The sequence below is a fragment of the Sphaeramia orbicularis genome, chromosome 19, assembly GCF_902148855.1.
Source record: "Sphaeramia orbicularis chromosome 19, fSphaOr1.1, whole genome shotgun sequence".
NCBI lineage: Eukaryota > Metazoa > Chordata > Actinopteri > Kurtiformes > Apogonidae > Sphaeramia > Sphaeramia orbicularis.
The window spans coordinates 16,080,462-16,097,372 of NC_043975.1; the positions used below are offsets into that span (position 1 = coordinate 16,080,462).

General features: G+C 37.3%; 1 protein-coding gene across 1 annotated transcript in view; it reads right to left on the reverse strand.

Annotated features, from left to right (window-relative positions):
• Positions 1 to 16,911, reverse strand: part of dnah9 (dynein, axonemal, heavy chain 9) — a 344,949-nt gene that overhangs the window by 169,784 nt on the left and 158,254 nt on the right. The window contains exon 47 of the mRNA XM_030122326.1: positions 13,444 to 13,683. Coding sequence (XP_029978186.1) covers positions 13,444 to 13,683 — 240 coding nt within the window. The remainder of the gene's footprint in view (positions 1 to 13,443; positions 13,684 to 16,911) is intronic.

The following is a 16,911-nucleotide window of genomic DNA, read 5'->3' on the forward strand; positions in this document are numbered from 1 at the left end:
TCCAAACTGTTTGTCTTGCCTTATTAGTGGAATTTGGCTACTGTACTTCACTTATACTACGTCTAATTTAACATCCACTGGGCTTACTAATCGCACAGCGCCTAGAGAAAGTTGAGATTTATGTAGACAGGGAGTACAGAGAAAAAAGACAGAGGGCTGTAAGAAAGTGCTTAGGGACCAGAGGGAACAGAAAGTAAATTTTGTGCTTTACTATTAGGGCTGAATAATACATGTTTTCAGCATCTTTATCACAGTGGGCACATATGAAACACTACTGTTGCCAGAGGTTGGATATATCAAACACTGGGAACACATAACAAACACTGGGAAAAAGAAGTGATGTAACAAGATGAAAATGATGCAAATATGTACAGACAAGACAAAACCACATCAAAGAAAAGGAAACATGATGTTTTCATTATTAATTTTCATTAGTTTCCTTATACAGTATTTAGTTGGCTTTAGAATCCTAATAGTCTTCATCTTCAACTTTCTTTGCACAGAAACAGGCAGTAGAAATGTGCTTCAAAGTGACATTTTCACTTTTACAGCAGCCAAGAAGTTATATTAAGCACTATTTGGACTGGATTAGTTTTACATAGGCATGTGGGGTAATGCCACTTTACCACAGGACATCAGTAATATTAACCCTTTCATGCATAGTGGTCACTACAGTGGACAGCTGTTCAAAGGTGTTCTCTTATGGATTTTGTTGTTTTAGTTCCATATCAGCCAACACAGTGGACGCTTATGCATCATCCCATACACTGTAATTCATAGCATTACTGTAACTTTGCTGTTCTATATAAACCTGATCTACACTAACATGTTTGAGTGTAAAAAAATTGTAATTTTTATTAGATTGTAAAGTTGTTGTTTTTTTGTTTTTTTTTGCATATTATCTCCATGCAGGTATGTTAAAATGTGAGAAAACATCAGATTAGCAGCATTAAACATGTTTTTTATTTCCTAGTTTTGACACAGTATATCAGTAAATACATGTTTCTTTTCTTCTGAAATTAAACACATGGTGTCCAGCTGAGTGGACATTTTTGGAACTCCATGAAAATTAGGTTCATAAAAAATTTTACATTTTTTTCATGCCTAAAGAGGAATAGAAACACTCAGGAAAAAAAACAACTCTTGATTAAGGTTGTCATAATTCATGCATGAAAGGGTTAATGGTCAATTCTGATACGAAATATCCGTAAAACTACCACAAGTGGGAGGGGTAAATCCATTCACGCACCGCCGTCCCCTCCTATCGTCATGTGCGTATGACATTGCTTTCCAATTAGGCTTGAGTGTCCACAATAGAGCCCATGCCCGACACAGCTGCGTCCATACCCGACCCCAACTTGACAGGCCCTTCAATGATTGTGTACAAACAATTACAAAGTCAGCTTACTGTCACCTCAAGAATATTTCTAGGATTAAAGGACTGATGTCGCAGCAGGACCTTGAAAAACTTGTCCATGCGTTTATCTTTAGTGGAGCTGACTACTGTAACAGTATCTTCTCTGGTCTGCCTAAAAAGTCTATCAGACGACTGCAACTGATCCAGAATGCTGCTGCTCCAGTCCTCACTAAGACCAAAAGAGTGGACCACATCAGTCCAGTTCTGAGGTCTCTACACTGGACCACATCAGTCCAGTTCTGAGGTCTCTACACTGGACCACATCAGTCCAGTTCTGAGGTCTCTACACTGGCTCCCTGTCTCTCAGAGAATAGACTTTAAAATTCTCTTGCTAGCATATAAAGCACTGAATGGTTTAGGCCCAAAATCCGTCAGAGACCTTCTAGTCCAGTATGAACCATCCAGACCAATCACGTCATCTGGTGCAGGTCTGCTCTGTGTTCCAAAAGTCAGAACTAAACATGGAAAATCAGTGTTCAGTTTCTATGCTCCCTATATCTGGAACAAACTACCAGAAAATATCAGGTCTGCTGAGAGTCTGAGTTCTTTTAAGTCAAGGTTAAAGACTCACCTGTTCACTGCTGCCTTTGACTAAAAGGCTTTTGACTTCTTAAATTTTATATTCTCTTTAGCAACTCTGCACTGCAACTCTTACTTTAATATGTGTGTGTTATTATATTCTTGGATTTTATGTGTTGTTTTCTTACTTGCTGTCTTTAATCACCTTTTACATGTTTCTTTTATAATGTTTTAAATGTGTTTCTTTTTCCCTGGCGTATTTCAATGTCCTGTGTGAAGCATCTTGAATTGCCTTGTTGCTGAAATGTGCTATACAAATAAACTTGCCTTGCCTTATGAGCCCGATCAGTAAAATCCAGATGTTGCCATATTTGTGTTATAGATTGTCATTAAAGGTGGGGTAGCAGATCTTGGAAAAACGGTTCAATGAGTCCATGAGTATTCTACAAGATTAGTTTGATAGAACATGATTTGCCCTGGTATAAGGGTTCTCGAAAACATATGAGTGTTGCTAGTGAGTCATGAGTGTTTCCCATTATCGCAATTACCTAGACTGTGGAGACCTGCCATAGTCTAATTTATCCAGTTTCATAATGAACTGAAAATAGTTTTACGCTTTTCATAATAATGAAGAGCTCTACCGATTTTGTTGTTTTGTGCTATTGTTTCAGCAAAGTGTCACTGCAAAAAACAGTATTGCAGAAGGTAGAAGCTCTGTAACCACCAGCAGTTTTAGTGAGTCATTCTGGGAGGGTGTGAGCTGTTTTCAGTCATCGGGAATTCCTCAGTGTAATGAAACAAAACAAAACAGATTAACACAGGTTATAACAGTCTAAATGAACTCTTTTAGTGCTCACAGATTTGAAAGTAATAACTTCAAATGACATGTACATGCACCGATGACACTCGCAACATTAACCCATAAAGACCCAAACAGACACTGGCGACCAAAACCATGCACTGATCTGTAATGTATAATACCTGTTGATCCATTAATCCTATCAGTATCTGTAAATAATTGGTGTAAAATACAGTTTGTCATCTTTTCATGGTCATCAGATATGACCCATTTGGACTTTGAGAGGCTCCGTAGTGAACATGGAAACACCGTCATCTTCTACAACATTGACTCACCTGTAAAACCCACAGAGTCCGATCAGTGACAGTGGATGGACACGCTTGTTTCATGTTCAGTTAATGATAGATTTTGTTGAAAAAGTAACTTTTCTTCAGTTTTCTCTCTTTCTGATATTATAACACTCAACTTTAATCTCAGCTTTTATGAACATCTATATAATCAGTGAATTAATAATAGGAAAATACATGATCTACACTGAAAAAAGACAAAATACAGACAATAATATTGTAATAAATGGTGATAAATCACTCAAGAAAGATTAAATAGACAGAAAAATTACTTTGGGGATTGCCATAAAAGTAGCACTGGGTCTTTATGGGGTAACGCTACTACCGATTCATAATGCACAATGTAAAAAAAAAACAAAACAAAAAAACAAAAAAAAAACATATTAATCCTGCAAATTTTACAACATTCATTATGTAACTTTTGCACTTGTTTGTGTGTTTGTGTGAAGTTTGTATTGGAGTCTATGTTACGGGAGTTAGATGAGTTGACATTGCTATGCTAACGGTCACTACTGTTGGATACTGTTCCAGAAAAGAACCATGGAAGAACTCAAACTAAAAGGCAAAATACGCAATTTTTCACACTTGTGCTTGTAAATAGAATGGTTTAAACTCATTCACTACACCCCATCAAGTGAACAATGGAGTGAAAATGAGAATTAAAAAATATGGAATAGAAAAGTAAAACATTATTTCTGAGGGCCCTCAGATCGACATCAGACAGTGACTGCAATATCCCTAATCAAAGCTCTGCTTTTGCACAAACAGCCTTCTCACATAAGGCTGTTAAAGTATGGAATGGGCTCCCCACCAACTTGAATACCTGCTCCGTTTACAAGTGTTTGTATAATGCAACAAAAAAAAATGGCTCCTAGGTAACCAGCACTGCCAACACTAATACACATTCAAGTGTCTATGGCAAAGATTCCAGTCTGGTCAAACAAATTAAGTACTGTACTAATCTCTGCACACATATATTGTATAAACTGTTTTGCTTAGTTCTATTGAATTTTTTAGCTCAATAGTTTTTACGTGTACTTTTTTCTATGTCTGGGTAGCAATTGCACAATTAGCCCATTTATCTATTTATTTATTTATTTATCCTTCTTGCTCTCTTTTTTTCCTCTTCTTCTCTCCTTCTTGTTCTATCTTCTATATCTTATTCTTGCTCTAGGAAAGTTTGTGTATTTTTAGAATGTAAGCACCATTTTATGTATTTGGCTGAAGCCGTTCACTCTGAGCAGACTTTCCTATATCTGTCATGTTTAACGGTTTTCTTCCAGTATATTATGACTTTGTAATCTAAGTGTTGTTTATTATGTTTGTTGTTTGTCCAGGACAACAGATGGAAATTAGCTTCTCTGCTAAATCTGATGCATGCATCTTGTTCTTTGTAACTAATGCCAATACAGACTGTCCTGTAACTAAATAAATAAATACAAATACAAATATTTGGTCAAAGCAATTATAACCTAAAAACGCAACTTCTTGTTTCAGCTGTGATGCTGAAATATGTGAGCGCAAATATGTGCTTTTCCCAGAGTTTTGCCTCTCTGACCGAACTTTGCAGTAAGTGGGAAAAGGAGGAAAAAGAAGGAGCGGAATAATCAGAGTTGTTTCGTTTCTATATTGCTCCAGCCATGCACGCTGGAGACGCTGTTATTTTCCAGCTGCAGGTACAAACTCACTGCCCAAAGGTCATTGCCCAGGAATATCTTAACACAGCAAAATAAGAAGAAAATAGAAAACCCAAACAGAGAGCGCAGGGTCTCTGAAGGTAAATACACCATCACACACCGACAGAGGGTTAGAAAAGATGATAGAAAATGGTTATTATTGATATGGACAATGTTACAAACTTTGCCTTTCAAGATTTTTATGGAAAACCTGATCCGTGTCCTCTATGTAGAAGTCAGTGCTCAGACTATTATCATGGATACAAGCAACCCAGACAAACCTTGACCTTGACGAGGACTCAATAAATGAGTGGGTTCCAGCAAAAACTAGCTAAACAAGCATATTTCAGCAGTTTCTTATTATATTTATTTCACACGCATATCCACTCCTCTATAAAATCAGCCTAATCATTGTAGACAAATTATCTCTGCAGAAAATTCCTAGATATTTAATGTTGTGCCATACAAGACAGAAACAAATACGCAACATCATTTGGTACAAAACCACCAAAAAGTCTCTCTCACCTGCTAATTTGTTACCAAATAGCAACAACAATCCTCTCATAAAGATGTAACCTTGAGTTTGTCTGGACCCAGTTCTTTTGTCACATTTAAAAACACCTTTGTAAGCTCATACGCTTCCTCTCAGCCCAACTTTCTGGCTCATTAGAGTTGATCATAATGAGACGGTTCCCTTTGGCTACATCTCCAAAGTTTAGAAAAACAAAGTGAATCACAAAGAAGTCCCCCAATTATTTTCTGACTGAGGCAAACATCTGAAACGTCAGACGAGAAAACCATGAGTGACAACCATTTAGGCCTCCTGCTCGGAATTAGAGGGAGTGTTTGTACTGTCATGCCAGGTTTTTTTTTTTTTTTTTTTTTTAATACTTCTGAGGGTGCAGAAGCAAAAGGTACAGAAGGGGAATTACAGCTGAGGCAGAACTGTGAGCTGCGAGGCTGCTCACCTCTTCCCAGCTGTCCTAAGGTGTTAGAGCCAAGAGCAGAATAAGTTAGGCAGAAAAACTTCAAACGAGCTCCAGGAACCCCTTTCTGGCATTCTTTATATTCTCTCTGCAGGCGGAGAAAGGAGCAGTGGAAAAACTCTCTGTGGTTATTTGACAGCAGAATATACTTGACTTAAGTAAACTGTTAGAGCCAGCAGGGCAATTTTAGTTTGAAACATTCAGTTCATATTGAATTCAGCACTCCGTTTTTCCGGGTTAGCACGACTAAACTTCATTTTCAGCGTTGTGGCGATGTATTGAGCTGACTGTTCAGTAAGTAGCTCCTTTTCGTGCACCTCAGCTGATGGTCGACTGGTCAAACAGGCTGTTTGGTTGTTAACTGGATGGTTAAAAGTCATTGCTCTGTGGGTTTTTGGTTGGCTGGTCTATTGTCAGTTTGATGCTTAAAAAGCTCAAGGAAACGAACAGAGTGTCATGGGTCAAGGGTGTTTTTTTTTTTTTTTTTTGTCTGTTTTTTTCCTGATGGGAGCACTGTGGTCTGATTTTTACAACATTTTACATTTAAATTTGACTTTGCAGGTGCTTTAGACTACTACAGTGCAATATTTTTGACAGCAGGGTGTCAAACTCATTTTAGTTCAGGGGCCACATTCAGCCCAATTTGATCTGAAGTGGGCCGGACCAGTAAAATAATAACAGTGAAAAAAGTAAAATTATATCATGATCAGGTTTACATCTACAGTGTTTCCTTAAAAATCTGAATAACATGAATAACTTGAATTGTCTTAAGAAAAGCAAGTGCAATTTTAACAATATTATGCTTCGGTTTATCAGTTTATCATTTACACATGTGCATTACAATTGAACAAAACATTTAGTAACAGGCAGAATATTGGTAAAATTGCATTTACTTTTCTTAAGACGTTTCCATTTGTTCATATTTGTTCAGGTTATTCACATTTTTTATAAAAGTATGGTTTGGTATGTGAACATTTTCATGTAATTTTACTTCTTTACACCAAAAAAAAAAAAAAAAAAACAGAGAAAATTTGGAGTTGTCATTATTTACAGGTTATTATGATAATATTTTACTGGTCTGACCCACTTGAAACCTTATTGGACTGTATGTGTCTGTATGTGGAACCTGAATTAAAATGACATTGACATCACTGATTGTTCATATCTTCAGTGTACCTCAGTGCATCTCGCGGGCCGGATTGGACCCTTTGGCGGGCCGGATTTGGCCCCCGGGCCGTATGTTTGACACCTGTGTTCTACAGTGTTGAACAACAAAGCAACAAGGAGCATTTGTGTGTGCTCAGACTTCAATATGGTAAATTGTACAAGAGAAACATACATATAAAGGAATGATATTTTGCTTTTTTAAATGGAATTATGCATTTTAAAACATTTCTCTGTGGTCTGCATAAACTGTAAATGCTCTGCTTGGGTCTGAATTCTTCATTAATTCAACTCCACAGGTCCATCTTTGACAATATTTTTGAGTAATGACACCAGAGAGGTGGTTTTGAGCGCTGGCCCTTTAAATCCAAATGAGCCACTTCATGCCCCGCCCCCTCCAGGTTGTTGACGGTGCTTTCTGTCACGTTCAGCCACTTGTGTTTGTTAATACAAGCAACAACTGAACATTTTAGGTAATCGGCTCGAAGTTTGGTCGACTGGTCAAACAGGCTGTTCGGTTGTTAACTGGATGGTTAAAAGTCACTGCTCAGTGGGTTTTTGGTTGGCTGGTCTATCGTCAGTTTGATGCTTAAAAAGCTCAAGGAAACGAACAGTGTGTCATGGGTCAAGGGTGTTTTTTTTTTGTTTGTTTGTTTTTTTCCTGGTGGGAGCGCTGTGGTCTGATTTTTACAACAATTTACATTTAAATTTGACTTTGCGGGTGCTTTAGACTACTGCAGTGCAATATTTTCTACAGTGTTACACAAAAAAACAACAAGGAGCCTGTGTGTGTGCTCAGACTTTAATATGGTAAATTGTACAAGAGAAACATACATTTAAAGGAGTGATATTTTGCTTTTTTAAATGGAATTATGCATTTTAAAACATTTCCCTGTGGTCTACATAAACTGTAAATGCTCTGCTTGGGTCTGAATTCTTCATTAATTCAACTCCACAGGTCCATCTTTGACAATATTTGTGAGTAATGACACCAGAAAGGTGGTTTTGAGCGCTGGGCCTTTAAATGCAAATGAGCCACTTCACGCCCCACCCCCTCCTGGTTGTTGACGGTGGTTTCTGTCCCATTCAGCCACTTGTGTTTGTTAATATAAGCAACAACTGAACATTTTAGGTAATCAGCTCGAAGTTTGGAAATATTTTGGACATTTAACACTTCAATCCTCAGGTGGGTTTTTATGCTTTTATGTTTTTATGTGATAGGTAGAAAACACATTTTGTCTTTTAATTCTACTTCTTTTTACTCTAAGTTATTCACAGCTACTTATACTCTGCGTATATTTATTTATTGATTACTAATGTGGTATGACTGTGTTTGTGGAGTGGTGACTGTATTTTGTTTTCTGAATTTCCCCTTTTGGCGAAATTGTCATTTTACCATTCGGCAAATTTTTATGTGTAAGTCATATTTGCGCAATTTGAGGGTCAATGGAAAAGTGACAACAGTTTGTGCTATTGGAAAAATTCCAAAATTTTCTGAATCCTGATACATTACGCTTTAGGCTTCATTGGGATATTATAGTAATTTCACTCGTGCCTGTAGTAGAGGCTGGAGAAGAAGCTGTTTTAGCAGAATTATGACAAACACTAAATTGTAAATGACTGCTACATTTTGAATGTTCCAAGTGCTCCGGAAAAATGGGCAAAAAAACCCCCTCACTCACAGCGTATTTTCGAGTCAAAATAAGAAAAAAAAAGTCAAAAGGACCATGTTAGCCTCAGGGTTTAAAGGGTTAATTATTCTTTTGATGTTTAGCTTTGAGCCATGATGGAACTGAATCTATCTATCTATCTATCTATCTATCTATCTATCTATCTATCTATCTATCTATCTATCTATCTATCTATCTATCTATCTATCTATCTATCTATCTATCTATCTATCTATCTATCTTTTCAGCATGGACTACAACCGCTGCTGCTGATAAACAATTATGGCGTACTCTGAGAAATGTTCGTCGGAAGTCTTCACCTTATATATGCAAATGTTGTGATGTAACTAGTTATAAAACCTAACAAATAAAGCAGGAATTAAAACAGGTTCTAGAAATCCACTCGATTTTCACCCCAAATACACAAATAAAGGTACCAAAGACTAATAAAAGTGGGTTTAGCAAAATATGACCCCACACATAAGACCAAAGTTTTTTTTGTTTTTTATGCGTTATGCTTTTACTTCGCTGCCGTTTGCACTATAAAAACTGTTTATATTCTCTTTTTGCTTCATTCCGACATATTCCTCCATATATTTTATCATTTTGCAGAGCCAAGCCACCTCTGTATTAATCAGAGCTTGAATTACATTCATTGCGAAATGTCAACGTATGCTAAGTATGCAACATAATGTATGCTAAGTACTCCTGACAGTACAATCAGATGCAGAACTTATATAAAGGGTCTTTTGTGGCTAACTAGGACAAGTTAGGTTAAATGCCACAGAGTGATTTCAGCCACTTGCTCTATGTTGCACTAGCGTTAATAACAAGTTGACAAAGCATATGCATCATCAGATTAAAGCTCATATTACCTAATGGATAGAACTTATACTAAATAACTTGCATCTCGTCGTTGCCTCTGTTTTTAGGTTTTATTCGCAGGTTTTATTTTTGTTCCACTACTGTTAAGAATAAATTGTTCATATCTTTTTGCTCGAATATTTATCTCCGTTACTTACGGATTAATTTTAAACGTTGTACTGCTCACTCAGAGTTGCTTTTAACAATGCATTCTGTATTATACATGGTTTTTATCGTAGCTGCAGTGCTAGTGGTATGTTCTGTTTTAATAATGTTCGTTCTTATTATGAGATGTTACAGAAAGCAATTTTGAATTTTATACTGCGTTTAAGTCATTCTAGAAATGCTGTGATTTTTACAATTGTTAACTCTGACTTTTATACTGATTCTACACTTGTTAAATACTGGCACCAGCATCTTTATACTTGTTGTTGAAGACAGGGTGTGTGCGGGCGTGTCGTTTTTAAATTTATAACCCTTTTTATTATTTTTTTAAAGCTCATTATACTCTATGGACTGTAACTACATGTCTGATGCAAATAAATAAATGAAATGAAATGAAAATAAAATGGCTTAAATATGTTTTTCAACCTGATTTCGTCACCTCCACCTTTCAGTAACTGTGAACGTCATGAAATGTTTGTGCAACATAGTTCTTTGAAGATCTTTGCGTGACATCTTAACCACAGTTGAAGTAAAGCTGTTTGTACGGGAAAAAAAACATCCTTTTAACTCAGAAGGCAAATGGGCTGTCAAATGAAACCCCCACAGCTGACATCAAATCCTTCTGTTAGTCCTAAAATCGTATTAACAGAGCAATAATTGACAACGATTTGCTTGGCTTTACTGTTAAGACGTACTTGTTGCCCCTGTCTAAAGACTTAACATGAGAAAACACCATCCTCATCCAAATAATCGCATCATGGTTCATCTATTACCGGCCCACCACCGTCTGACTCATTGTTGATACACAAAAAGAATTCAGCCTCAAAGATGTCAGCATGGAATTCCACATTTGTACGCAGAATATGAGCAATATTTTTAAGAAGAACTTGGAGCTGTCTTTGTAAACTTCAGGATGGAAATGTGAAAAATGAAGTTCCTATAGCTGAGTGGCTTAAAGCATTAATTATACAACGGAGTGTGTTAAATGAGAGAGCCTGCCCTCCATGAAACCGTGGAGGATTTTGACAGAAATATCGCCCAAAAAGCTTCTCCCCTGACAGCCTTTGCGCTCTGATATTATATTCATTTAAATACATTAAATCATCACTAACACCCGTGCAAGTGCAAATCCATTCTATTTTCTGTTACACTTATTTCAGACTTATTTCCAGCTTTCAGACCCAGCTCTTAAATCAATAATCATTTAGATGAGAAATTAGTGACAGAAGCCTGCCTCTTTCCATGTGAGCAGCAGAGCTGGAGAGAATCAAGGCATAAATATAAAACTTCTTAAAAGAAAAAAAGAAAAGGGAGTAATGAGTGGAAGAGTACAACTCTTTAAAGGCAACTTTCAAGGTAATTTCACTGCCAAAGATTAACCTAAGGTCATTTTTCTTCAAAAACGTGTTCATCCTCTGATACAAAAAGTAGAAAAGGTGTATGCTACGTGTATGGATTTGTAGCTTTTTTTTCCTCTTCCTATAATAAAACCATCATAAAAAGAATGAGATCAAAGTCATTTTAGGAAAGATTTACCAACCTTAAATATGTGCATTCTAACTGCGTACTCCAGAGATTTTTAGAAATCCATTTGTTATCTTATTATCAGCAAGTAGTCATCATATCCCACTTCAAGCTTTTTAATTTGTCTATTTTAATGAATATATTAATGAGTCAAAATCATCCTCAAGTTTCTTTTTCCTTCTGATCAGCCCTGTTCTGATATTATAGACGCTTTAGCATCAATACCCTGTGATCTGACAACTTTCTACTGTGCTGTGAGGAATCCAGATGTCATGGTGCATTCAAGGGCACCTCATAAATACAGATACTAGTACTGAAATGGCCACAAAGGTTATTTAATATTAAGGTAAATTTTAACTCATTTCATTGACCCCAGAGGCAAATTCTGAGTCTGCATTTTACCCATACTAATACACACACAGTACCAAGCATTAGCATTAGCAGTTAGCATTAGCACATATCAAACATTAGGAGCACTGAGCTGCCATTTACCGCCCCCTAATAGGGCATTACATGTTAGAATTTTTTTTTTTTTTTTTTTCATTTTTCTTTGTTTAAAAATATAGACCTGGCATCTGTTATTTCTTGCTCGTTCACTACAGATTTGCTAATAATAGCTCAGTGATAACTGTCAAGTTGTACTCCAAGTACTGCAGTATCTTTAATAACTAAATGACAAAATCACCTCCAATATCCATGCATTTTAGCTCATACAAATACACTTGACCTGTGTTTTTTTTTTTTTGTTTTGTTTTGTTTTTACTTTTCCATCTATCAATCCCCTTCTAGTAAATTGGTGAATACTAGTATACATTCTGAAGTTTGACATTTTGGCTATTGAAATCTTAGGCTTTTTGAATCCAAAAGTGAATACATTTGGGCAAGATAGTGAAGCTGTGAAAAAGCAAAGGGTGAAATTCACCAAGCTAATGCTAACTTCGAGAAAATACAGACAGTTAATGAAGCTAATGAAGAAATGTTGTGATAAACACTGCCAAGTACTTTAAGCTTCATGCTAAATGTGAACATGTACAGTTGTGTTGTAGTGTTTGTGAACAGTAACGCCAACCCATTTCCTAATACACTGATTAATGCTAGCTGGCAGACAGACTAATGCAGTACAGTGTAGCTAAGTTATGCTAACTGGCAAAACTGGAGTAAAGTACCTGTAAACGTCATGAAACCTTTGCATAATGGAATCCTTTTGTCAGTCTTGTTGCCATAATATCTTAACCAAAACTAGAGTTACCTATTAGGAAAAAAAAAATAAAAACAGGACCAATGGCCCTGTAGCTTACCAGCCAAAGTAACAGCTTTGGGAAATGTATCCAGAAGCCATTTATTATCACCCAGTTATGTGTATTTATTATATTATAGAAATAGCCCATGTTTTGCTCATATTCCAGTCAGATCTGTAAAAATTCAAATTCATTGATATCATTGATACTTACTGATTTATTGGATCAATCCACTTCCTATCTCTTATAATGGGAAAATTTTTCAAAGTTGCACCAAATCCAGAATCAGATCCGGATGGAAATAATTTCAATACCTTTTGTTGACATCATCATAAAGAAGCTGTATACCAAGTTTGAAGTCAATCAGAACTGTAGTTTCGGAGAAGAAGACGACTGAAATTTTTTCCCCATAAGAGCCCATGTTAAATTTTCCGTAAGTTCCTGGATCCAGAAGAAGATCCTGATCAGCATGTGGACATTATGTTTTGGTCATCTCCCCATCAGGGCTGGACTGTAGAAATTTACACTTGTTATCATTTATATTTACTGAGTTATTGCATCAATCCACTTCCTATCTCTTATAATGGGGAAATTTTTCAAAGTTGCACAAAATCCAGAATCAGATCTGGATCCAAATAATTTCACTAACTTTTGTTGACATCATCATAAAGAAGCTGTATACCAAGTTTGAAGTCAATCGGAATTGTAGTTTCGGAGAAGAAGATGATTGAAAGTTTTGTAACAGACAACAGACAACAGACAACAGACGACGACGACAGACGACAGACGACAGACGACGACGACGACGACGACGACGACGACGATGGACACTGCATGACGACAATAGCATATGGCCTATCGGCCGTAAGCTAAAAAACAAAACAAGTCAACTCATTGAGCAAACAAGCTGTCGATTAAAACCCAGGTGGGAGCCTTCCATTAATACAAAAACACACCTTTGCCTCTGAATCAGTCATTTTTATACTGTGTGTTTCCTTAGATAAATCCTGACCCATATCCTAGAACACTTTAAAAAAAGACTAAGCAGATAAATCCTTGAATTATATTTGTCACCTGGAATATGTTGGAGAGGTCCCTCAGGTTGAAGATGTAGTGGAACTTGACGGCGGTGGGGAGGAAGGTGGTGGCGATGCGCTGGTGCAGGGCCAGGGCTAACTGGACCAGGGTGGGACAGCTCTTCTGAAGGCCAGCGCTGAAGCCTTCACCCTTCAGGTGCTGAGACAGGATGGAGGTGTAGATGGTGCTCAGGGCCTCATCCCCGGGAAAGGACAGGGCAAAGACAGAGAAGTGTCGCTGTGGAGGCAGACAGAGAATAAATAAGACAGCAGTAAACATGTGGGTCCTCGCTAATGATGCAGCCGGCTGCCTTCCACGATAACTTAAGAGGTCACCTTGTGGTTGTTTACTATGAAGTTTTTAAATTTAAGTATAGGTTATTTTATGTTCAACCTGTGTCATTGTCTTCTGGCAAAGTCGCATTTAGATTAATGAGTGTGTTTAGAGGGACAATGCACATTTTAATAAGTTTTATCCATCTCTGATTTTACATTGTGTACTTGACCAGCTTTTTAGTAAAATGGCAAAAAAAAAAAAAAAAAAAGTCTCCTACAGGTGTCAACATATTCCCATCATATTCCCAGAGGTATTTCACTTCAACTAATCTAAAAAAATCTAACAAAAAAAGTAGCAGATCTCCTCAATAAATGAGATGAAACTGGGAACCCTGAACTTTACAGGATTTCTGAAGACAGTAAACAGCCATAAGTGAACTTTTTACAGGATCCCATCAAAATGGATATTGATAATGATATATACATCAATAAAAAATTTGAAAAGAGTGAAAAATCATTTTTCTGGGAAATTAGTCATAAGAAATTCCAGTTAGTGCTGAGCTACATGTGACTAGTAAGAAACAAAAACAATTGTTTGCCTCATATTCCAGCAGAAAAACAGGACTGACAAAACTTTCACAACTTCTACATTTAGAAATATTACGTCTGAATTAAATAGCTGGGGTTTTGTTACTTGAAATACAAAAGTAAAACTTCCTTAGGTTTGGGAATTTAACTTTTTTAAGTAGATTTTATAGAGGCTAGACTTTAATGCTTGTTTTAAGAAATATAGCCAAAAAACAGTCTTTTCCTTTTGGCAGATACTTTGTTTAACAAAAGACTGAATTTTTTATATTTAAGGATATTTGGCTTCTTTTTAGATGTTTTTTTTTTTTACCCAAGTGTTTTCTTGCACTTGCCAGGCTGATGCTGTAATTAAACTGTTCTTAATGCCTTGCCTGGTAAAATAAAGGTGAAAAAAATAAATAAATAAACAAAAGGTTGTTTCTGCAGTGTACTGACCAAAAAATGAATAGAATGTGTGACGTCACTAGCTGGTTTGTGGACTATTGTTTTGAAACCTTATGTTTGGTTCAAAAAATCAGCACCATGCCTCTGCGTTCCAATGGGAAAGTCTGGTCTAAAAGCCTCCAGCGTTGCTGTGTGTGGGTTAACACTGGAGTCGATGCAGCCACAGCATTCGCTTCAGGCGTCTAATACTGACTTAACATTGAAGTCAAATTCAAACCCAGTGCATAAGTGAAGTGATGCCAAAGGGCACCTAGTGCATATCACTGAGACACCGGCGGCTTTTACAAAACCACACTATTTGATGCCCTGAGAATGGGAATGGGATGTTTAATCTGACACTGAAGTGGGAGTGGGGAGGCAGAAACATTTTCAGCTAGAGTGGAGGTATTGTGATGCTCATGGTTGGGTGTTTAGACGGTGTGGTTTCAGAACATCCCCAGATGTCAAAGTTGGCTGCTTTCAATCATAAACACTCCTTTAACCTTAACTGATGTTTGTGACCTTAAACAAAAACAGCTTTTTGCATGCTACAAATGTCAAGTTTCCTTAAGCCCACTATACACAGTGTGATTTTGGGTCCAGATGAAAGATGAAAAAAAAAACATACAGTAGCAATATCTTTAGTTGTGGCAAACAAACAATTGCCTAATGTCACACATTAGGGGGTTTCACAGACAGCTATTGTCCCAGTCAGTCATTCTGACATTCATTCATTCATTCATTCATGAACCCACTTTATCCTCACTAGGGTCACGGGGGTCGCTGGAGCCTATCCCAGCTACTTATGGGTGAAGGCAGGGTACACCCTGTACGAGTCACCAGTTAATCGCAGGTCTGACATACAGATGCATTTCCGTTTCTTGAATTACTGCGGCGAGCGACCATCTTGTGTGGCAAGCGGTCATGTTTACTTCCTGTTCATTCACTGACCCAATTTTGAGTGTTGAGATCATGGCGACAACGTCCTCCAGACCTGGCGACAAGGTGAAGGCTGTTTACAGGGACACATTAAACAATGTTTGCAAGGCAAGATATGATGAGAAATTACTTTATATCGATGGAAAGGATTCCTACACAATGTCGAAAGAGGAGTGGTCGTGTAATCATGAGGTGTACCCCGATGTTCAGGAAATGGACATTGCTAAGTACCTCCTTCACACAGTTAGTGCGTACACTTTTGATGAATTGAGAGGACAAAAGTCTCTGGAAGCGTACAATTATTTTGTAAGTGGATGGGTCCAAGATGTAAAGCATGCTACCATCGGAGAAAGGTGTGTTTTCACTGCCAGAGTCCGCCATTCTCAGTGTACCACAGACCCTTTTCTGGTGCCCTGGCTGATAACGGAGAAGAGCGGCAGCGTCATTTGTGGACATTGTACATGCATGGCAGGATTGGGTGAGGTGTTTTCCCATGTTTTGGCACTACTATTTTCCATCGAAGCAACAGTGAAACTGAGAAACAGCAAAACAGTCACACAGGAGAAATCTTATTGGCTACTCCCATCAGCTATCAAAAAGGTACATTTTATTTTGTACATAACATGTATTTAAATTCCGTGTATCATTCAGTCTGGTTCCAAATCAAAACGAAATTAGCCAGAAACGTCATTTCAAGTGCATTGAGCTAGCTCACATCATCAGTCAGTTCACTGTAGCCAGACGGCTGATATCTGCACAACCCTCATACTTATTAATGACCGCTTGCCACACAAGATGGCCGCTCGCTGTGGTAATTCAAGAAATGGAAACGCATCTATAGAGACAAACAAACACTCTCACATTCACATCTATGAGCGATTTAGATTAACCAGTTAACCTATGAGCACATAACTGAATGTAGAATGACCTTGTAATATAGTGCCAAACATGAATGTATTATTTCGATTGATATATCACAACAATTTTTTTTTTTTCTGGACATTATCAGGAATTTAGTTTAACAATGTCTGAACCTGTTTGAACCTATGTCTACCAACAACCAAGGAACCCAGCAGGAAATGACACACTGATCAACATGACAGGCACGTTTAGCTTTCTTGGGGTCCTTTCTGGGATCTTTCAGTCCACTGTAACACTGTGACCTTTAGCTCAGGCTTCACTGTTTACAACTCCTGCAGCTCAAAAAGATCTGATGATGTTCAATTCTTGCGATTCAGTA